We start from the raw sequence: 23,440 nt of genomic DNA on the forward strand, positions 1-23,440 counted from the left end.
TCTTGCAAAACAGAATTCGGTTAACTATTTTCAGAAATGTGCTGTAATGTATATACCACTCTAATGAGCGATTTTGAAATTTTCTTTCAGAACCCAAACATTGAATGCCAAACTCTCTCATATTAAAAACGTCAGAATTCAAGTTGATAGGTACATCATGTTTTGGTTTCCAAATGTGATCCCATGCAACTCTTTTGACACAGGCCTTTCCTGCACTAGTTGTCTGACAGCTCAAGTTTTATGTAATTATACTCTTTGTTTAGAAATGTATGGTAATTATATTTATCAATATAAGCTACAGAAAAAAAAACAGAACTGCTCTTATTGTGCTGTACAGGAAACACCATTTCCCATCATGCGTGGTTTCATATGCAGCCTGCTTCTACAGATAGTAGTGACAATATAAGTAATAAGTAGCAGCAATAGTAGTTTTTACAAACTATGTATAAGTAAGAATTTAACTTGTATCTGAAGCAATAACATTTTTCATCAGAAGGATGCTGGACCTTGTAAAATGCTTGGAGTATGATCTTTAAAACAGACTATCACCAGTTACAGTCCATACTGAGTTCCTAAGTGGCTGTAGAAAGTAAAGTACTTTAATCAAACATTATCAAAGCAATGTTCTCATCAGGCAATAAATCTAGTTGAAAATACTTCTATAGTTGTTTTTTGCCATTAAAATACCAAATGCTCTTTTCTATCCTGTTCAGTGCTATCAAATACTATCATATGTATAAAACAGATAAACTGCTCATAATTTTTTTTGCCTTGCCTATTCCCCTAAGTCTCGTTGAATTGTGTTGTATATGTTGTCAGTAATTCCAGCTACCGTTTTTAGTTTCAGAAGGCTAACGCAAGTCATTAGTCATTCTGAGGACAGTGTTTCAGGGCAGACAGTGCTGCCAAATGTTTCTTGAAACTCTTACGGATCTCTGTATTATGTGTTATTGTTACCTGATCTTGCACAAAATACTGACTTCATAGCATGGATTCTGGTTTTTCAGTTTCAGTGTTTTAGCACCTTCATTCAGGTGCATCAGGGTGCCAGAATTGGTGTATCAGCTTAAGGTTGGCATCTGTGTAATTTCATTTTTATCCTGTCACCTCAATAATTAAATGAGTGAACAATCTCTGCTGCTCAGAGAATCATTTGACTGTTGAGTCTGTAACATATGTCATCTTTTGCAGGAGAATCCTGAATTTGACTTGCATTTTGACAAAGTGTACAAGTGGGTTGCAAGCAGCACAGTGGAAAAGAACACCTTCATTTCATGTATCTGGAAACTCAATCAGCGATATCTTAGAAAGAAAATTGACTTTACTAATGTTAGTTCACAGCTTTTGGAAGGTAAATTTCTACAACTGTATGTTAAGTATAAAGTTTAGTAATTATTGATGTAAAACAGATACACTAACAAAAAAATCCTAATCCTGGCTTTTTTTCCCATTCACTTTTATTCTTTTATATTTTCTAAGTCTTCACATAAACACGGTGACTAGATAACAGATTTTCTGTTAGAAAACTGAGAACTGAGACAAAATATTTCACTAATGATGTTCTAAATTTTGATAAGTGTATTGTATTTCTAAGACATTCTGTTTCTTGAACAAAATAAAATTTGTCTGCAAGATCTGGTAGGTCTAAATGTGTAACAAATCTGCTTTTGTTCTGGTTTTCACTTCTCCTGAATTAGAAAAATGCTTTAAAAAGTGACACTTCAGTAGCATGCTAAAGGTTATGTGAGGTTTTATATGAGGTTTCTAGTTTATAAACTGTGAACCATGTGTTAAATTCTGCTGGACCCTATTACAGTTTACATGCCTCATTGGTTGCTAAGAAGGCTTTGTATTTTGTTCGCTCATGCTGTATTAAATATTTTTAGTCACATTATCTTTTAATAGTTAAAAAATTTTTGTAGAGCCTAGTGAGTAAGCATATCTCACGTTGAGTCTGTCAGAAGTGGTTAAACTGTTGATATTAAATACTAGACTGGCTTGTGTGGAAGACCTTGAATTAGAGATTTAAAACAGGGAGGACAGCATTTCTGTATTTTGGTGTTGACTGAAATTTGTTTTTAACCAACCTTTAACTTTTCAAGTTCGTGCAATATTAAAACATTCAAACTTACTGCCACTTAAAAATATACACACTGTTCATGCTTTGCCTGCTAACATTCTCTGCTTCCTTTCCTCTGCTTTTCCATACCTTTTAATTCTTCAGAACTGCCTAAAGTTGCAGAAGGTGCGTAACACCTTTTTCCTTTATTCTGCTTTGTAAGCAGTTTTTCTTAAATGTTATGCTTTTTCTTTTTTTTTTAAATAGTGCTTTGGATAGCTTATCAAGTTGCTAGTGATAAAAGAGATGGTTCAAATGACCTAAACACTTTCTGGCTGGACTGCGTTAATGTTCTGTAAATAATTTGTCAGCCTTTGAATGGCTTGTTGAATTAAGTAAGCACTGCCATGAGAAATCATAGTTCATTAAAACATTGTTATATAATTTTCACTTACCTCAGTACTGATTTTCCTGCTGTGAAACTTATCTTGAACATCAAGATATTTTTTATTTATTCAGTGATATATTTCTTAATCAACTTTAGTATGTTTCCCTTACACTGTCTACCAAGAGAGAATCTAACTTCTACTGATCTTCTGCTAACAAGTCTAGCGTAATACTGTAATATATCCTGATGTTGATTACCAGCCTGAGAGGTGAATAAACTGAGACAGTGTGTCCCTTTGTACATGCAATAACGGAGGGTGGCTGTTTGTATTTTGCTTATGTTGCATAATTTGGAAAAAATCGCTGTTGGGAACCAGTTCTGGAAATCTTAATGAAGCCCATGGAAGACTGAGACTTGAAGAAAGTGTATGTCGGTAGCAGGTGTTTGTTATGAAAGTTGTTTAATGGATTCATTTGCTTAAAGATAGTTGAACATACTTAAGTAATCTTAAAATGCTTGTGACTTTCTGCACTTGATAACGTGTTTTATTTCCCTTCTCTACTTAAGAATCTGTTCCAAGTGGAGAGAATCAAAGCGTAGCAGGAGGTGATGAAGAGGCTGTGGATGAATACCAGGAGTTAAATGCAAGAGAGGAACAGGATATTGAAATAATGATGGAAGGGTGTGAATATGCTATTTCTAATGCTGAAGCTTTTGCAGAGAAGTTGTCAAGAGAGCTACAAGTGCTAGATGGGGTAAACATTTTCTTCTAATGTACAGTGTGTTAGCATGTTGAACAGTGTTCACTGATACTGACTACGTAGCGTTCTTTGAAAAGATAGCTAACGTTTTCTGCTGCATATTTGAATATAAATGTGCGTCTGCTCCTAAGCAGAGCTACATCCTGTCTATTATCAGATTTTGAAGATCTTCAACTTCCCTCTTTACCTTCCAGATCTTCTGGGGTGAGTTGCAGGCTTTCAAATGAGGAGTGGAGAAGAAAAAAGGGAGGCATTCTGCATATACCTTGCTTGAAGGCAAGGGTGCGGGGAGAGAGAGAACAGATGTTCATGTCCATGGATGTGAACTCTTAGGCCTAAAATACTACTCTCAGTTTAATCAGGAAACTGGCTTAGTCTAATAATGTTGCAGTATTTGGCTGTCAGTAACAGTACCAAATTGTTTGTTATTTTGCTTTTTAAACAACCCAACATTCTAGAGGTCACTTAGAAAACTTAAGGAGATGCAGGGGATACAGTCTTGAGGGAACAGTCAACAACCTCCTCAAATTGTTAAGTTGTATGTTTCTCTTGCATTTTGAAAATTGCTGTTACCATAGAGAGAGCTGATCTTGCAACAGAAAATGTGACCTTACCACCTAAGCTGTTTTTCTGGAACTAAAAATGTTCCAGTATAGTAGGGATTACTGTTTGGTTTTTGGTTTTGTGCAGATCAATACTTCAATTCTAAGAACTTGAGCAAAGTTTTGGTTTTTTAAGTTTTGGTTTTCTTTATGAAATAAAGAAGTGTCATAGACTGAGGGACTGCTCTGTTCAATAACACTTTAAATGAGAAGTACTACAAGAAGTACTACATTGTTCTGTTGCTTTCATCAAGAGTTTCGGAAAGTGTTTATTTGACAGTAATAGAAACAGAAGGAAATATCAGAATACGTTTGAGATACAAAAATGTCTCTTAAAATGTTGTGGCTTAATCTTCTGTACAGGCAAATATCCAGTCAATTATGGCCTCTGAGAAACAGGTGAATATCTTGATGAAGTTGTTGGATGAAGCTCTAAAGGAGGTTGACCAAATTGAGCTAAAGCTGAGCAGTTACGAAGAAATGCTTCAGAGTGTAAAAGAGCAAATGGATCAAATTTCAGAAAGCAACCACCTAATCCATCTCAGCAACACAAATAATGTGAAGCTACTGTCAGAGATAGAGTTCTTGGTGGTAAGCATTTTTATTTACTATGGCTGTTCACATCAGGTACAAAATTCTTTTAGGTTGCTACCCTCTTCAGCAACCATGTGTGAGGTTCATTTAAAATAATGACTTTATTTTTCTGTTTTATTATTGCACTAACTTGAGTAAGTTTTTGTAATGATGGAATTGTATTTATCATTCTTGGTTCAGCAGCATGGCAAACTAACATGCTTCTGGCTTATGGACAATACTACCCATTATTTTGTAGAATCACATGGATTTGGCTAAAGGTCATATAAAGGCCCTTCAGGAGGGAGATCTGACATCTTCTCGAGGCATTGAGGCCTGCACTAATGCAGCAGATGCCCTTCTGCAGTGTATGAATGTAGCTCTTCGTCCAGGTAATGGTTTTGTTACACTACAGTCTAAAATACAAAATTTATTATGGTAGTGCCTTTATTGTGTGTGCCTTTCCAACTAGTCTCAGGTTTTGTTTCTGTAGATTGAGGGAATTGTGATCTCTGGTCCTTTCGGTTCCCACATACAATATATTACTATATATTTTGTACTCTGTGAAGTTCTTTTTGTTTTTAGGACATGACATGCTTCATGCAGTGAAACAGCAACAGCAGCGGTTTAGTGACTTGCGTGAGCAATTTGCACGGAGACTTGCCAGTCATTTGAACAGCGTATTTGTTCAGCAGGTATTATTTCTTACTATTTTATGTGAAGTTTTCAGTCACAAACTTTTCCTGAGAAGAAAAACAATCCACCTAAAATTGGACATATGCTGTGGTGTAATCAGGAAATGAATGGACTGTTAGAGGCACTTCAGGAAGAGATATTACTAAATCCATACCAAGCTATAGTTGCCTACAGAAGTCTCTTACATTTAAAAAACCCCACCTCTTTTTAGTGGGTTTGCTATCTGAATTGAACACATCGTGTGATATGAGGATTTATTTTAATTGTAAGGCTTGATTAATTGAGGAGAAAACGCATTGACTCTTTTGTTTAAGGGTGTCAGAGGCTGAGAACATTGGAGTTCTTGCTGTCTGAACTTCAAGAGCCATAAAAAAACCCCAACCACCGTACACAGTAAAATGTCTAAGCCTTGATTTTTGAGCCTTAACTTGAAATATTCAGAAATCACTGTCCCAAGACTTGTTTCCTAAAAGGCTGGATGTCTTTTTTAGCGTCATTTTTTTAATTTCTGTATTTTTTTATCTCCAATTAGTTTACTCAGACATTCCTTCAACTCTATAACAGGTCCTACTATCTTTCAGTTCCAGTGAGTACATCGGGTTTGATATAAGCTTTTCTAACTAATTTTTTTGAGCTTGACTTATCTAACTAGCAGCTGCATCTTTGGCTTTACAAAAAGAAATTTATCCTTACTGATTGCAGAGCATCAGACTTATGCCCCTTCTCACTTCCATTATTTTTATCAGCCCTCAAGCTTTGTTTAACTGTTTGAGATAACATTCCTCTTATCTGATCTCCAGAAATTGCTAAGAGACAGATTGAGGTGTATGGAAGAATAATATTTTCAGGAAATTGTAGTATGTGTACAAGTGTACAGATACTGCAGTTGAGTGAAATTTGTAATATTTGTAAGTAAAAAATAATTCATTTTTTATACATACTAGAGCAATCAAAGTTTTGGAAGTTTTCATTTTTATGTATTAGACTCTGTGCAGAAAATGGAATAGAGTTATGCTGGATAATTGTATAGAAAATTGCATTTGAGAGTACAAGCCCGGCTTTTTATGGCAAAGATAAGTGCTTCCTATATTTTCTTCAATTTGCAGAAGAATTCCAGTTCTACAGCATGTTACATTTTTTGCTTTTAGTTTCTGTTCTTAAGAAGGTATGTTTCTCCTGTTACCTTTCATATTTTGAAAACCTGAGCACAGACTATGTGTCCTGGCCTCTAAATGAGCAAGTAGAAGCTGTGTTGTGCAAGTCCTGTGTAAATGCATTCACAAAGTTTGAATATTGGACTTGCGTATAAAAGTGGCTGTTTATCAGAATGCCTTTTCTGATGTTCTGTTCTGGGAATTTTATTTTTAAAAATGGTAAGAGATTATTATTACTATGTAATACTACATGTATTAAGTGAAAAACCTCTGAAGAGACATTTCAGTGCTATTGAGAATGCTATTATCAATTTGCAATTTATTTTTATTTATTCATTTATTTAAATCCTGGTACTAATAGTCACCTCACGTTGTCTTTCATATAAACTTGCCCTCTGAAAGGTTTGGTCTGCTGTTAGCTGTGAGGTATTAATCAGCAGATAAAAAATATGACCTCGCTGTAAGGTTAAGCAGGAAGAGTTCATTAACTGCAAGAGATGAGCCTCTGCAAAGCCTTTTTGCTTTTTGCCAAAGAAAAGAAGTTTGTGTACTTCATTTTCAGATATGGATTCAAGTGTTGGAGGTATAACAGATTTTTGTGTTATCTTACTAAAATGACCTTGTTGGTCTGATGAATAAAATGTAGCAATTTCTCAGTCCCATGTTTTTGAAAAGTCTAACTGGAATACTTTGTTACCTTTAACATCTGAAGAGTTGCATTATTTGTTTAGAATGTTTCTTTCAAAAAATAAAGCACTTCAGAAAAAAACTAAGGCAGATAAAGATTTATAAATTACAATGGCAAACGAAAACATGATGTCTAGGCAGCTGCTAATACAAGCAAGACATATTCTGATTTGGAACTCATTAGATGGAAAACCAAAGTTGCATTGACATTTTGGCCTAAATATATTATCTTAGAAGTATGAAATTGTTCTTTTTTTAAAAACAAACAAACCCAATGCTGTGATTCAAACTACTGTTGTAAGATATTAAAGTTCTTCATCTCCTTTATGTAAAACTAAGAATAAATCTTAAAAGTTTTAAACAGAAATGTAACTTTGGATTGCCATTCACTGCAGTGTTAAAAACTGTTTGCAGTAACTGTTACTAACAGTTAATGTAGTTTTTTCATTGTGTCCTAATAATATTTGATTAACCTTACTGTGTGTCTTTAAAGATTTTTTTTTTTTTTTTAACAACCAGGTTCAGCATTCAATTAAAAGGCAACTCTGGGCTTTCTGCCTTTGAAATATGAAATAGTTTGAAGCTTTGTAACTATGAAATAGTTGAATAACAAACTTGCAGTATTATTTGGTAACAGTTAGTATAAAAGTATGTGTAGTGAGAGGAAGCCTATTTATTAGATGGAGGAGGTACACCTAGAAACTCCATAATGTTTTGGAGCAGACTTGAACAAGACATAATTCGGGACAGCCAGAGTGATTAGTCCTGTGGGAAAGTTGGCTTGGAGAGAGAAATTTATCTTGAGAGGGCATTTTTCATCTAGCTTTGTGAAGAATGCAACTACTCAGCAAAAATAAAAAGCTGTATGTAATAAAGTGACATGAATAAAATTGTTAGATGAAAGAAGCAATAAAAATTTCAATAGCTGAGTATTTCCTAGCAGTAATATGAACTAGCCTTTGGACTGACTTAGTTGAAGAACGTGGTGAAAGCCACCAGTTAAATTACTTTAAACTATAATGAATTGGAATGTTAAAATTCATGCTGTAGGAATGCTGCACACCAGGGGACAGGAGAGAGAATCATAAATGCTTTTCCATATCTAGCTTTTATAAATGTGTATCAAAGATCTGTTGAAAATATTTGCTATATGCATGCCCAGAAGTACAAAAAGTATCAAGTATGACCTCAGTAATCGCATCAGCTGTGTGGCTAATGCTGGATGGATTAAAATTCCAAATTATATATTGCAATAATTCCACTTTACAAAGTTAGCTTTTTGTTGGAGTCAGACTACAAGATTGTTTTTAGAAGGGAGATTAACATTGTGACCCTTCCCCATTTTCTGTGAGAATAAATGAAGTTGTCTAGGACTTGTTTCTTTGGGTCCATTTGTCTCAGTTTATGTAGTTAAGACAACAGGACTTAAAGTAAGTGTATGTTCATGTTGGATACAAAAAAGTAGTCCAGCTTTATTCGGATGCTGGCATGTTCACATTGCATTACTTAGTAAAGGTTAGTCTTTTACAAATAATATCAAAACTCCTATCTTCATTTTTTTAAAAACAAAAATCTGTGAATGTATTGTAGAAGCTTTTAGGGCTTTTTTATCCAAAGACTTGAACTGATTAGTACCCAATACATCAGAGAAGGGTGAGCCAAAGTTGCTTTAGTTTTGACTCTGTGATCCAAACTGGCTTCTGTTCCAACTTGCAGACATGCAAAGGCAGTTTTTAAACTGTATAGCTTGTATTCTGCCAACTTGTCATATCCAAGATGGAACTGCCCAGGAATGCTTTCTCTGTCAGGGACTGACATTGACTGACCTGCATAAACCACCCGCATGTTATGCTACAGGGACTCGAGACCAAATAGGACAATCTTTTTGTGCTGCCATGGCACAAATTATGCTTAAGATCAAGTTCTGTTGCTGTATTTATTGCAAGCCTGGTAAAAAAGACTTTACAGAAAATATTAAAGCCATTTTGAAATTAAGTTCCATCCTCCCCTCCGTTAACCCAGGGCTAATGGTTGTGTGTTCTGCTGCGTGGCTGAACTGTGATGTTACCTCGCTTGCTTCCTGAATTGCCCAGGAAGCTTGTGAGTTCAAGCAAGTGAAAGCTTAAAAAAGCTGAATCACATACTGTTCAAGCAATATGATGTGATCTTCACTTAAAAGATAGTGTGCTTTTCAGGAGATAAGCCAGAGAAAAGGAGGAGCGTGAAGTTAGTGGCTTGCTGTTAAATGGATTGGGTTATGCTGCATGTCGTAAACTGTTTAGTAAATATTTACTGAAAGTGTATGTGTGTCTGCGTTTGTGTGGAGGGAGAGAGAACATCTGTGAACTGATATTTTTAAGACTTGACCAAGGCTTGGCCAAAGTGAACTAAAGTGGGTTCAATCGGAGCAGATTTTTAGAGGCATAGCATAAAGCTCATCATTAACACCTAGGCCATTGACTGGGGACTTGAAATGTATTACAGTATATGGGAACATCATCTTTAAAAAGAAGCAGCTATGGATTTTTTTTGTTTGTTTAGAGAAATAATGTAATAATCTCTTAGAATTTTTCAGAAACAGTTGAACACTTGTCATTAAATCTTCACGCAGGTGTACCTTGCATTCTCTTGCAAAAAATGCCAAATTGACTCACCCTGAAGGCAAAGTGGTAAAGAGCAAGAGCTTTACAATGAACAAGCTTACTAAGATGCGCTACCTGCCACAGCTATAATATCTCAGTGTCTGTATTACGTTAGGCATCTTTTCAATCTGCATCTCTAGACTTTGTTTCTGTGCAAGATATTGTGATACTTTTCTGTTTGTCTGAATGGGATGTTGTCTTTGTTTTAAGTTTCTCAGGGAACTTCAAGTACATCTGTATAGTGCTTCCCGATTTACTTTAATGCTTTCTCTTATCAAGGGCCATGATCAGAGTTCTACTCTTGCCCAGCACTCTGTTGAATTGACATTACCCAATCACCATCCATTTCACAGAGATTTACTTCGATATGCTAAACTGATGGAGTGGCTCAAGAACACAGATTATGGCAAATACGAAGGGCTAACAAAGGTATGTGAACTGCTGAAATGATGCTAGAGAATTGTCCTGGTTTCAGCTGGGATAGACTTAATTTTCTTCCCAGTAGCTGCTATAGTGCTGTGTTTTGGATTTAGTATGAGAATGATGTTGATAACACACTGATGTTTGAGTTGTTGCTAAGTAATGCTTACACTGGTCAAGGACTTTGCAGCTTCCCATGCTCTGCCAGGTGCACAAGAAACTGGGAGGGGGCACAGCCAAACTGGCCAAAGGGCTATTCCATACCATATGCCATCATGCTCAGTATAGAAACTGGGGGGAGCTGGCCAGGGGGCAGAGGTGGCTGGACGTCGGTCAGTGGGTGATGAGCAATTGCATTGTGCATCACTTGTTTTGTACATTCTTTTATCGTTGTTATTATTATCATTTTCTCTTCCCCTGCTGTCCCGTCTTTATCTCAGCCCACGGGTTTTACTTCCCCTCCCCGCCCCGATTCTCTCCCCCATCCCACTGGGGGGGAGGGTGAGCGAGTGGCTGTGTGGTGCTTAGTTGCTGACTGGGTTTAAACCACAAAAAGAATGTACATAATATACTGGTTTTGAGAGTCAAAAGAATTGCCTGTGTGTATGTGCATGTCCTTTTAATATTCCTTTCTATTAAATTTAATTCACTGCTCCTCTTTTCTTGTTCCTCTCTGGAATAGAAAACTTCAATTTTTGGTATTTGTTGTATCCTTTTTTTTTCTCCAAGTCTCTGTTCTAAAGTATCGTAAGATATTAATCTTAATATTTATGTAAAACAAGTTTGCCATTTTACAGTCTAGTAATAAAAATAATTAAGCTATTTTCATGTTGATGTGCTTATTGCCTATGTGACATGTTTATTTCAACAGACCTTCATTTCACTTGGGAATATCAAAAACTTAAGAGGTGTCTTGTAAAGTAGATTAAGTAGAAATATTTCTGGCTTTATATATATGTAACTTTTAGCTACCTTGTTTAAAACTGACATGGAGTGAAAAAAAGTTACTACAGAAGTATAGAAAATGTTTAGATAAAAGTCAAGGGAAAGTTAGTCCTTACAGAAAAAGTCTTCTTTTATTAAAGTACTGTCGTTCTTAAGTCTTCCACAGCTGAGTTTTTAAATTAGACTCTTAAAATGGCTTTGAAATAGTTGTTCTTTTGCCTTCAGTGTAAGGCAAATGGTCAATGAATGGTTGATGTCTTCGTGATCCTCTAATAAAAAATTGAGGCTTACATATTTATGTATTATGTGTGCTAAGTGACAAAATTTTGAAGAACATAGGAAAAAAATTCTTGGGTGATCTTTGTTGCTAAATAAAACATTATTATAACCTTCGTACTAAAAATCTAAACAAACCAGATAATCTTCAAACTTCTTTCAGTTGTTGGCCTCTTCTTAAAATTTGAGCTTATTTTTTGGCAGTGTTGCAAACAACTTATTTTGGGATCGAGTGAATCTTGTAGTAAGTAGGCATGCAGAGTTTGTGCCTCCTGAAGTTTTCTGGTCTTTTGGTTTCCTTGTGAGAATAGTAATAAAGGAGGCCACATACTCGTGAAGATGTGTAGGAATGGCATCCTATTTGCTTTTCTTGGGCATAGTAGGAGTCTAGTAAAAGAGGCTACAGAGAATGGTGCTGAATTTTCTCCATTCTTACCCTTGACTTGAATTCCATGATGCTCTACCACTAGTAATCCTATTTGTATGTACCACGTTGCATATCTTTCCTTATGGAGGAGAAGTAGCAATTTCTGATGCTCAATGAACTCACTAGGAAAATGGATATAATCTGCTTAAATATCATGAATATATAGTCCAAACCAGTTCATTATTTAGTAGAACTTATATACTTGCTGTTTTTTAAGATCTATTTAACTGTAATAGAACAAAGTCAACATGTATACGTGTTAACTAACTTTACATTTTTCTTTTAAGAATTATATGGATTATTTATCACGACTATATGAAAGGGAAATAAAAGATTTCTTTGAAGTTGCCAAGATCAAGATGACGGGCACAACCAGAGAAGGAAAAAAGTTTGGTAAGCTTCTACGAGGCGCATATCTTGCTTTGAATCTTACCATTTGCTTATAAAACACTCATTACAACACCTAGGGCACCAATTTACACCAATTTTACAATGGTGTAAAATTGTTTACTTTTGGCAAGGTGGAAGAAATCGGATGAAAAATACAATTGGTAAAACTTCTGACTTCTACAAGGCCAAAGTTGCACAACTGAAATCTTATGAAATTGGTCAGGATAGAACGATAAAATATGGTATTGCTCAGGTTTCTCAGATTTTCAAATCTACACTCAGTTTTTAACAAACTACCAACCATATATTATTACTTAAACTATCCCAGTTTATTACTGGAACAAATTTGGAAAATCAACTCATGTAATTAAAGAAAGCTTGGGCAGCACATGTGTGTGTTCGTTTTTTAATAGTTTTGGGTGGATTTTGAAGAAGCTAACTTGAGTGCTAATTCTGCCTAAGGAAACTTGTGTATTTTGTTGTGTTTTCAGTGGGATTTACCTGTGTAGTCTGAGACTAGAAATCATACTTTTTTAACTTGTAGGTCTTTCCGTTTAAGGGAGTATGTATTCCTGCTAGGATTAAATAGTCTAGTGTGAGTACGGAAGTGAAGCTTTAAAAAAAATGACCTGACTACTTAGAAAGCAACAGTGATATAGGTGTAGTTATATATTGGTTATTCTATATTTTAAAATGCACACTTTCAAAACTTGTTTAAAATATTTATTTTTGCCACAGTTCACCAGTTTCCAAATTCTAAATTCAGAAATGATGTGCAGCTTTAACTAGTAAGTTCTGTCAAGCCTATTTTGGGTCCTGAACTTATGCTTTGAAGTTTGATGGTAGAGAACAGAAAAAAGTAGTGAAAGGAAGAAAGCAGGAGAGTGGTGAGGCTTGATTGAGGGAGGGGGAAGCTGGAAAGATAAGTTTTGGCAAGCTGTTGGACGTGGAGAGCAAGTGGTGCTATAATGTGTTGTTGTCAGAACAGTTAAACTCATAAATCTTGAAAAGCCATCTTACTGCAAGAACAAAACACTTTATCTTAGTATAAATTGTTTTCTAAAACATTCTAAACACTTTATCCTGGCACTCCTTTTGTGATTTGCATTTGTGAGGAGACAGTTTTTGTAGCAATTTCCTACCTTCTGTAAATGTTATGGAGTAATCAGACGTTTTGGAGAAAGAGGTCCTTCAATTCACCAGCATAAGAGCTGCACCTTGAGAAGGCTTCTGTCATGTATTTGTGCAAACTTCAAGCATGTTTGAACTTTGCACAGAATAGTCAAGGAGGAGAGCAGCAAAGGTTTTTTTAACCAGTTCTCTTGGTTTTATTTCTTTTGTAATATTATGTTTTCACAATCATACAAAGAGTATGTTTATGTTTGAGTCTTGCTGGTGACTGACTGACATGCAAAACTTGACCCAAGTGCCCAGTCCTCTGATAATACATAGGAACCAGTCACAAAGCCAAAACTGGAAGCTGTATCTAGTGGGGATTCTCTAGAATTATTGATGTTATGAATGGTAATTAAGCCATTAAGTAATGGTTATCAATGGCCACATATTTGAGGCCACAAGCGAATTTGACAATGAATTGGATCAAAAAACCCCTCAGTCCTCCGTACTAATCTTATAAAGAAGGAAAGCAAATTACGTATGTTTAAAAAGCTGTTCCTTATATAAATGTGATTTCATTTCACCATTTAGACATCAAGTTATGTATTTATTTTGTAACAGCTTATAACGGTGTATAATTTCAAAGGCTTCTATGTTGAAGGTAGTGGTTGTACTATTACTCGTTGCACATTAATTTAAAATACATCAGTTCTTAATCATAAACTTATTTAAAGAATAGTGTAGGTGCATAATGCTCCAGTTGTACTCAGACACTAAAGATGACCTCTTTCCAAGCTGTGTTGGTGTGTGTTCTTGCCTTTTTTTTGTGCTTTGGGAATAGCACTGCTATTTGAATGCCTCAACTGCAGAGGGGATGCTGGGAGAACTCTGGCATTCTGTGCTAGTGCAAGGTTCTTTGTCTGCATTTTTATGGCAAAAAAAAAAAATCTGGGTCATGAGCATTCACACTTGTCTTAAGTAGGCTTTTTGTTCCTTTTTTTTCTGATTAAGCCAAGACTTTGATACTTAAATACCATAAAATCAATGTGGGAAAGAGTGCTACTACTGTCATACGTTTATATGATGTGGCTTCTCAAAGCTGCTGTGGCTCCCAGATTGTCCAGGACCTGAACTTTGCCTGTAGTTCTTCACATTCTGTAATATAGTCCCATGCATTTGGAAATTTTGAGGACGATAAAGAAGTGGGACCAATGCATGACAGATGCATATGCCAAATATATCAGGCCTAAACGTTTTTATTCAAAAACTGCCAAAATCCCCAAGACCTAAAAACTAGGCTGGAATTAAATTTGAGTTTGACACTGTAATTGTCAGTAGTGTTGCCTACTTGAGAACATCTGGTATTTAAGACATGTTTGTGGCATTTAGAAGTATTTACTCATTCTATTACAGTAGGTTCTGCTTGCCTGCTCCATTTTGGGGGGCTTGTAGCATCCATCCTCATCAAGATCTTCTTAATACTACATACTGCTTTTAGTGTATGTATGCAAATGCCTTTTACTGGTTAGGGATTCTCTGTTTACTAGAAATGCCCATTTCCTCTAAATTTCATATTGAAGTCCACTTGAGGAAATTGTTTTATTCTGCAAAAAACAGGAAAAATAAAAAAACACCTTGTAAATTTTTTTACTATCTATTTATTGTTTTCATCCTCTCCGATTTTGCAGTCATCAATTTTTGGTGCAGCATGAATACAAAAGATGTATTCTCTATGTAAACATCCTGATTTGCGAACAACAGAAAAGGTTAGCCAGTCTTACCGTCAATATGAATGATTTTGCAGTATTAGTGTGTGTTTTTTAAATTGAAGAGGTGAACTATATCTCTGACTCAGTACAAAATTACATAAATACATTTTAATTTCTTCACATCTATTAGCAATATGATGATTGATCTTGGAAACTGAGTCTTTTGCAATATTAACTCTGACAAATATAACCCTAATTTAATGGACTTCTCAATTTGGGAGCACTTAAATACATGTTACCAAAAATGTTCTTTGAACACACTGTATAAGAAAAAGTAAAGTTTAATACCTAGGAACTTACTCTGTTTTCCATGTAGCTTAGATACTGAATTTCTAGAATAGTATCTCTCCAACTAAATGTGTTTGCAATGTAGTTACTTGCTGCTTATAGTTCTCCGCATGTTTCTTTCCAGTTAGAGCTTAACTTGCATCTTGTGCATGGTTTGTGCAAACTGCATTTTAACTTGTCTTTGTCTTTGATGCTTGCAACCTAATCCATCCCAGCTACACTGCCTCGAAAAGAAAGTGCTGTCAAACAGGAAACTGAGAGTGAGTATAACTAGTTGCATTAGTTGGTATTGTCAATGCATGTATGTCAATGTACAGATGTAGTGCTGCATCATGGAAAATCTACCTAACACTGAAGCACTCTGTTCAGAATGAAATAAGCATTAGTGGAATCATTGTTTTTGCAAGGCAAAAACGAAGCATGGCTAAAATGGCCCAATATAGAAGTTGAGAAGGTTTGCAGGTAAAGGCAACATCTTTTGGTTTTCCCATGCTACCAGTTGATCTAAAAATATGTTTGTGCCTGAGAGCTTGTCGTAGTTTTCCAACTCTTCCAGCAGGTTGAGGTAACAACTTTTATTACATCTATAGACTTTGTCTTGTTTGTGTCCCTAGACTAGGTACCAATGTAGCAGTTAAATGAAACTTGCAGGATTTAAAGTTTCTTTGTGGTTGAGATGTGAGAAGTTTACATGGGGGTCAAATATTGATGATTTCTTGGTCTTTTTGGTTACTAGCTTTTCTCCATCCTGTTCCAACATTTCTGAAGATTTGGGAAAAAATAACAATAAAAGATATGCTCCTCACCTAGGAGAAGGCCCCACAATAGCAGGAAGAAATGTCTGAATGTTAATTATGAACAAAAGGAGAGGGGAGCATTAGCAGTAGAGTTACTATGGGATTGTAGATCCAGCAAAATAGCTGGAGCAAGCTACGTAGACAAAAGGATGTTAACAGCAGAAAGATCAAGTTCAAGATGAAAAAGTGCCTGTGTGTATATAAAGCTTTTTAGTTTTTTTCCCTCTTGTGGCTTAATTCTTCTGCTTGTGGCAGCCTTTGCCCAAAGCACATTCAGAAAGATCATAACTGGTCTTTGCTTCCAAGCTTTCAAGAAGAATATCTATCCCAGTGTTCACAGCTGTGTTCCTTTTATACCTTTTTCCATACTTTACAATGAGGGCTTATATAGCTACATTGGACTTTGAAACTTGCTGCAGTATTTCAGTTACCTTCTAATGAGAAAAGAATATGTTTACAGCAAAAGCGTTTGCAGCTTAGACAAAAATTGTTTGATTTTAATGTAGCAACTAGCAACTCTTGATCTCATACATTCTGTAATGAACCTGTTCTTCTTGAGTATTTTATTCTGTCTTTGCTTCCCTCCTTCATGGTGTCTTTATTTCACAGGTCTTCATGGAAGTTCTGGAAAATTGACTGGGTCTACTTCTAGCCTAAATAAACTCTCTGTTCAGAGTTCGGGAAACCGTAGGTCTCAGTCATCCTCACTGTTGGATATGGGAAACATGTCTGCCTCTGACCTTGATGTGGCTGATAGAACAAAATTTGACAAGGTAAAGCCAAAATGTTGTATAGGATTCCTGCTTAGTTTTGTATTGGAAGTGTCTTGCATATCCTTCTTGTACAGTTCAAAGATCTGCACTGTTTAAATCTTAAAACATGTCAATTTCAAATTCTGTATGCACCACGCATCTAATAAAGGCAGTTTCTAAGAACTATGTAGATCAGAGTATTATTCTCTGATCATAAGATTCCATTTAGTTCTGTTATATGCTTAGCATGATCTGTAAAGAATATCAAGCATAAAATATGGTCTATTAATTTTAAGCCCAATATGCATTTTTAAGCAAATAGGAATTGAACTGATGGATTCTTCATGTGATTTTTTTTTTTTCTCTCAATACAAATGCTCATGTGTTCAGTCGCATCTTGCCAGTATGTAAGCAAAAGTGAAAGATAAAGCATAATCTTCTTGGGCATGGCCCTAAAATGTTATTTATACTGGTTTCACATCAAATTTATCAACAGTTTTCATCTTTAACCAGTGGCACTAAGTTGTTATTGGAGTGTCCTCGGCATCTGGTTAAAAACCTGGTGTCCTCAGCATGTTTTGTTTTGTTTTGGGGTTTGGTTTTTTTTTTTCCTGAACCTTTAAAAGTGACAGTACTCCTCACTTCTTGTGCAATTAACTCCTCAGTACTGTGGAGGAAAAAGGAGCTGTTATCAGAGTGAGAGATAAAAGTAATTTTTCTGTTCTCTGTTGAATTATTTGATGGAGATGAGTATTTTTCTTGTGACTTCTTCAAATTCTTGCTCAGTCTTTTTCTGGGAGGAAATATTATTTGCCCAAAACAGTTATTACACGCCTGCAGCAGCAGCTTGTCTAGAATTAAAATGATAGCTTTTAAAAACAATTTTAAACAAGTATTGTGCTAATTTTTTTCAACTTCTGACTTATCTCACACCCACTGAGGACATGTGAGTGTGACTAATGTATACAGAGTTGTAAGCTATTGAGCTGACCTAGTAGGTTTTTTCAATTTTTTTTTTTTTTCTAGGGGAATTTTCAGTAGTGTGGATTTACTGTGTGGCTAGATTGGTTGCATTTATGTAAATTATTTGATGTCTTAATCCTTAAATACTTGCGGAGAAAATTCTGTGTTGTGTAAAGATGACAGATTAGAAGTATGTCTAACACCTGACTTAAAATTTCAGTAGTTCCTATTAATAAAATTAAATTATTTTAATTAATTATTGCCAAAATAGTGTTTCATTTTAGATTAAATCTAAAAATCATGATGAATACTTCTATTTCAGTACAAAACCTGCTGTTGGTTTCTGTAGCAGCTATGTAGCAACTTTTTCTACACAGCAGTTACCTTCTACGTACACAGTTTACCTGTTCTTCTTCCCTGAGGCTTTTGTCTTCTTCCTCTCAGCAACCCAGGCAGAAAAGAGGGTGGCAGAACCCATGACTTACTATTAAAACATCAATGTTTTCATTATAGCACTAAAGTCCTTCCTCAGGCTGTGACTAGAAAACTTCTAGTTGTGGAAAAGCATAGATTGTTCTTTTCTTCCCAATGTTATACAGATGAGAAGGGGCTATGTTGAAGATGCAGGTATCACTTCTAAAGATATAAGTACAAGCTGTTCCTATTTCTAGTAAGTAGAAATAAGCCTTCTAAAGCTTACTGAAGATAGAAAGTATAAAATCCTGTGCAACAAACAATTAAAATTAGTATTACTAACTGTTCATAGTATTGGTGTGTTGATAAAATATTTGGCTTTCTTTAGATTTTCGAGCAAGTATTAAGTGAACTAGAGCCTCTGTGTCTGGCAGAACAGGACTTCATTAGTAAATTTTTCAAACTACAGCAACATCAGAGCATCTCTGGAACAACAACGGTATGACTCTTAATTCTGTCACTGAAGTAAAAAATATTGAACAGGCCTCCTAAGAGACCTGTTTAAAAGATAACCTCTGAATTTATCTGGCAAATATGTGATCCAGGTGATCAATAATTTGTTTTTCTCCATTAGCTGGCAGAATCTTTATTTTTGGCTGACCAATACAAAATCTGTTAAAGAAGGACTGACATGTTTATTTTGCCATGGCTTTGTTTCCTCATAAGATCACAATAAACACTTCATCATGCTATGTAGGAAGGCAATGGGTAGTTTTTGTGGATAGTGGTGTATTCTGGGGAACATGACCAGAAAACTACCAGCACCTTGCAAACCACTGTATTTGATAGTTTGAGGGGGAAAAAAAAAAAGAAAAGCTGATAATTATAATTATTGGCTTTGTCAGATATACTTATCACTTAAATATAGAATTGGAGACAAGCTTTCAGCTTTCTGTATATATATTCCTTATTCTTACAGAATGAAGCGGAGGAAATGGATGGAGGAACTTTATCTCGTTCATACGCTTCTGGTGTTCCACAAACAATATCATCTGAGTATGTGCTGCTGTTGTATATTATTGATTCTTAAGCTTACATGTGAATTTATTTGGCGCATAAAACTTTTTCTCTATAATCAGAAGTTGTTCCCTTTTAGTGAAAATGAATAGTGAACTCTTAATTTGTACCTAGATATTGAATGTGTCAGTAAACATAAAAATTTTTGTATAAAGGATGGATGTTTCTGTCTATAGTAGTATAAAAAAAGATGCTTAATTCTCTAATAGTTTGCAAAGTGAAATTAGGCTCTGCAATATGTAAAATATGCTTTGGAAAATATGCTTAGCAGAGTTCTGAATTTGAGTGCGTGGCAGCTTCCACACAGAAAATACTTTTTGGAATATTTTATACCTGTGACTATTGATTTTTACTGTGTGGCATTGGCATTTCTTCCCTTAGCAGTATTCGGAAAATCATGAGACTTGTTGAATGCAAGTGAGACTACTATATCCAATAAATTTATCCTAAAAATGTTATCAAAGAACATGTAAAATAGCCTAATAAACTGTCAGAGTAATATTTTTATCTTATGCATTTTTAATAGGAAGGACATGATCCGACAAATGATGACAAAAATATTCCGTTGTATTGAACCTGAACTGAATAATCTTATAGCGCTGGGGGACAAGATTGATAGCTTTAATTCCCTTTATATGTTAGTTAAGATGAGCCATCATGTATGGACAGCGCAAAATGTGGACCCAGCTTCCTTTCTCAGCACAACACTTGGAAATGTTTTGGTGACTGTCAAAAGGAACTTTGATAAATGCATTGTAAGTTCTTTAGTTATTCTGATTAAGCTAAATATAATATAGGAAGCCCACTCCTACCCAGTTTGATTTTGCATTTCTTTATAGTTAAATTTTTGCTTTTAATTTGAAGTCAAAATGAGTAACTATTGCTGTTCTACTGGCCAAACCTTCAAAAAAGATAAACTAATTGGTGGTTGTGTTTCTTTTTCCTCTCCATTCCATTTTTCTTCAATAATTAGCTATTTGTAAGAAATACGACCACTCTCTCACTGCTGTGAGCTAGCTGACATTTTTAGTTGTCTGTTTAAAATTGTACTCTTACTGAGATTACTGAAGTCAGTCAAGTAAACTATAGCTCTCTGCCTTTTTTACTTACCAAAGCAAAACCTCATGGGCTTACAGCGGTTTTGCTTTTCCCCTTTAAGCATAATATACAAAATAGACATCTCTTCCACGTGTTCAGTTATTTCTATCTTATATCTAACAAAAACTTGGTTTAGATAAAATGACAAATCTTTTGGCAGTAGGAGAGGCAGCTTCTACTGTCAGAAACTTCCTTTTGCTAATACAATATGACCATTATATGAAATAATGGCAAGTTTAGTGAAAACACAGCTGGTATAACTTTTTTTATTGTCATAAATGTAATTTGACTCTAGGCCAACATAATAAGACTGACTGTTCTTGATCAATTTAATGGTTAAAATATTTTGAAGCTGATTTTTTTTTTTATTATACTCAGAAATAAAATTTTAGTAGAAGATTAAAGAAACCTCTTGTAGCAAAAGGAATTGTTAGCTTGGCTGAATCAGAAAAGTGAAATAAAAGCGAAATCCCTTGTTAGATTATAGAATGAAAATTGTTAATTGCTTCTGGTGGATAAGTTTGAGGGTTTTTTTCTTAATACGAAGTAAGTGAACAAAGGAGAATAAAAGCTGGAAGATTTTACTTGCCCATCTTCCTTTTTTCTTTCCAACTATTTTATTTCTTAACAAATTTTTGAGGGTAAAAAGGGAGGAAGACAAAGCAGATACACTAATTGAAAGATGTTTGAATAAATGTCAGTTTTTCAGTATGTCTGCATTTTTCTTTTCTTTACTAGTTGTTACATGGTCTGGAGTCATATATTAGAGGCTAACATCTGTTCTTGTTTTAAATTTAAGAGTAACCAAATGAAGCAGATGGATGAAGTAAAGATCTCAAAGAAGAGTAAAGTTGGGATCCTTCCATTTGTTGCTGAATTTGAAGAGTTTGCAGCCCTGGCTGAATCAATCTTCAAAAATGCAGAACGGCGAGGAGACCTAGATAAAGCCTACATAAAACTTATTAGAGCTGTTTTTGTCAGTGGTAGGTCTTCTGAGGTTGTCATAGTTACTAAAATGATTGTTTCCTCCTATTTATATATAATTTTGCTCCAATTAACAGATGATTTTTTTTAAGACTGACTATTGCAAGCCACGTGACTGATACTGTGCTGAAATTTTGGTTATCTCTGTTATCAGTAGGAGAGCAAGTGTAAACCTTTTGATTGAAATATACTTTTTAAGAGCAAACTGTAGATATTTCCCTTTGTACATACCTGTAAAGTAACTTTCAGTTATGACACAGGGAAGTGGTTAAGACTCTGGAGGAAGAGAGGAGATGACAGCAACATGACACGTTTAATCTGAAGTGGTTTCCTGTCTTTTCTCCCCCAGCGTAGCTTAAACGAGGAGATGAATCTGGATGGGATCCCTGGCATTTGGCCCTAATACTGTTTATCTTCACAGCTCTGTCCAAAATAAATAACTTGAGTTCTGGCTATGAATTTGACCCTTTCTTGGCAGATTAGGTCCTTTGTGTCCTAGCCTGCCACAGCAGAATATCTTTCCAGTCCTCCCTGTTTTCCCAGCTATAGTCTGGAAAAACAGCAGCAACACCCTTGTTCTACTGGTTTTATTTAACATTTTAAAAAAAAAAAAAAAAGGCGGGGGGGTATGATATGCAAGCCAATGAACTCTGGAAAAATTGTCTTTCCCTTTTAAAATGGGGGGGACACGGATGGATGGACCTCTCCGTGCTGATTTATCTGCAAATTTTCAAACAACTCCACTTATAGTAATTCCCAACCACTGAGACTCAACTCTTTTTTAGGGGAAGATTGAGCAAGAGGAGACAGTAGAGGCAATAAAGCTAGTTTGAGGAAATTGTCATAGTGGTTCTGAACATATTAAGAAATCATGAAGAGCCATTACTTCATAGTACAATAGACTAGAGTCCATATGTAGTCAGCAGGAGCATCCCAGCTAATAGGACAGTAAATTTTGAAAATGTTTTTTTATTTGATTGCACCCAACTTTTCTGTCCTTAAGAATTTACTGCTCAAGTGATAAAACTAAGCAAACACCAATAGACAGGCAAAACTATACAATGGTAAAATAAATAGCATAGGAAGAATTTAGAAAAGCATGTTTTAAAAGGGGTTCAAAATGATGCCAGTCAAACACCGAAGAAGAAACAAAATCTGTTTCAGACAAGTACAGAGCAAACTTAACAAAGAATTATGATGGAGGAGGATAAGGGATAGAAGTAAAGAATGAAGATGAAACAAAGTCAAAATTATGTACAAAATGAGTGCAAGCAGTACGTTTAATGCAGTAGGATATTTAATTTACAAGTAATGTTTGAAACAGGTCAGAAAGATGTAGTACTTCAGGTAGAATTAGGGGGGCGGTTAGAAAATTATATGGGAAGAACAAAATTTGGCAGTAGCAGACTTTTCCTAGATGGCAATTCAGTGTTCTGACTGAAATGAATTTGTGATCTTTATTGATACTCTGGTGCCTAGGATCACTTTCATGGTGGGCATCCTGGTAGTCTCAGCAAAATGATTAATGTATGAACGGGCATAGAGACTTAATTGCGCTCTTTGTTGAAGCCATCCTCTTTCAGCCTGCTTTTAGGCACAATAAGGGAGTGATACGTAGAATTTCTTTTGCCTGCCCTGGGTTTTTTTGCGGGGGGTGGGGTGTGAAAGTAAGACACCTATGTGCAGGATTATCCGTTTTTATTATTAAATTTGGGAATTTAATATTATATTATTATTAATAATAGTATTGATTAATGTATAATTAATTAATATTTATAATTAATAATTAATATTATTAATAATATTGTTATATAATATGTAATTATAACATTATTAATATTATTAAATTGATTGACAGTAACTTTGACCATAAAACTAATAAGCTAAGCAAAAATTGAGAGACTGGGAAGTACATTTAAAAAAAAAAAAACCACCACCTTATTGAAGATTTTTGTTCTAGCAAAGAGGGGAATGAGACTTTTCTTAAATAGTTCTGTCATATGAAATTTATTAGGGATAATGAAGGCATGCTTGTAAGCCTCCACAGAATGTGGGTTGTTTCTCTCTTATGTAAATGACTGTATGTAGTCACTATTTTGTATCTTTTTATAAGTTACTTTTTTGGCGTACAAATTTCATGGTCTTAGAGCTTGTACATATCT

At 35.1% G+C, this 23,440-nt stretch overlaps 1 protein-coding gene across 8 annotated transcripts in view; it reads left to right on the plus strand.

Annotated features, from left to right (window-relative positions):
* Window positions 1-23,440, plus strand: part of EXOC1 (exocyst complex component 1) — a 33,580-nt gene that overhangs the window by 6,626 nt on the left and 3,514 nt on the right. For 5 of the 8 annotated variants that reach the window (XM_075500085.1, XM_075500090.1, XM_075500086.1 and 2 more), the window contains 14 exons: window positions 1,192-1,351; window positions 3,015-3,202; window positions 4,174-4,401; window positions 4,643-4,775; window positions 4,969-5,078; window positions 5,612-5,665; window positions 9,842-9,991; window positions 11,918-12,023; window positions 15,409-15,453; window positions 16,600-16,763; window positions 18,508-18,618; window positions 19,099-19,175; window positions 19,723-19,951; window positions 21,094-21,277. In XM_075500085.1, the coding sequence (XP_075356200.1) occupies window positions 1,192-1,351; window positions 3,015-3,202; window positions 4,174-4,401; window positions 4,643-4,775; window positions 4,969-5,078; window positions 5,612-5,665; window positions 9,842-9,991; window positions 11,918-12,023; window positions 15,409-15,453; window positions 16,600-16,763; window positions 18,508-18,618; window positions 19,099-19,175; window positions 19,723-19,951; window positions 21,094-21,277 (1,939 nt within the window). The remainder of the gene's footprint in view (window positions 1-1,191; window positions 1,352-3,014; window positions 3,203-4,173; window positions 4,402-4,642; window positions 4,776-4,968; window positions 5,079-5,611; window positions 5,666-9,841; window positions 9,992-11,917; window positions 12,024-15,408; window positions 15,454-16,599; window positions 16,764-18,507; window positions 18,619-19,098; window positions 19,176-19,722; window positions 19,952-21,093; window positions 21,278-23,440) is intronic. The other 3 variants (XM_075500091.1, XM_075500092.1, XM_075500093.1) reach the window with 3 other exon arrangements.

The sequence above is a fragment of the Mycteria americana genome, chromosome 4 (assembly GCF_035582795.1).
Source record: "Mycteria americana isolate JAX WOST 10 ecotype Jacksonville Zoo and Gardens chromosome 4, USCA_MyAme_1.0, whole genome shotgun sequence".
NCBI classification, from domain to species: Eukaryota; Metazoa; Chordata; class Aves; order Ciconiiformes; family Ciconiidae; genus Mycteria; species Mycteria americana.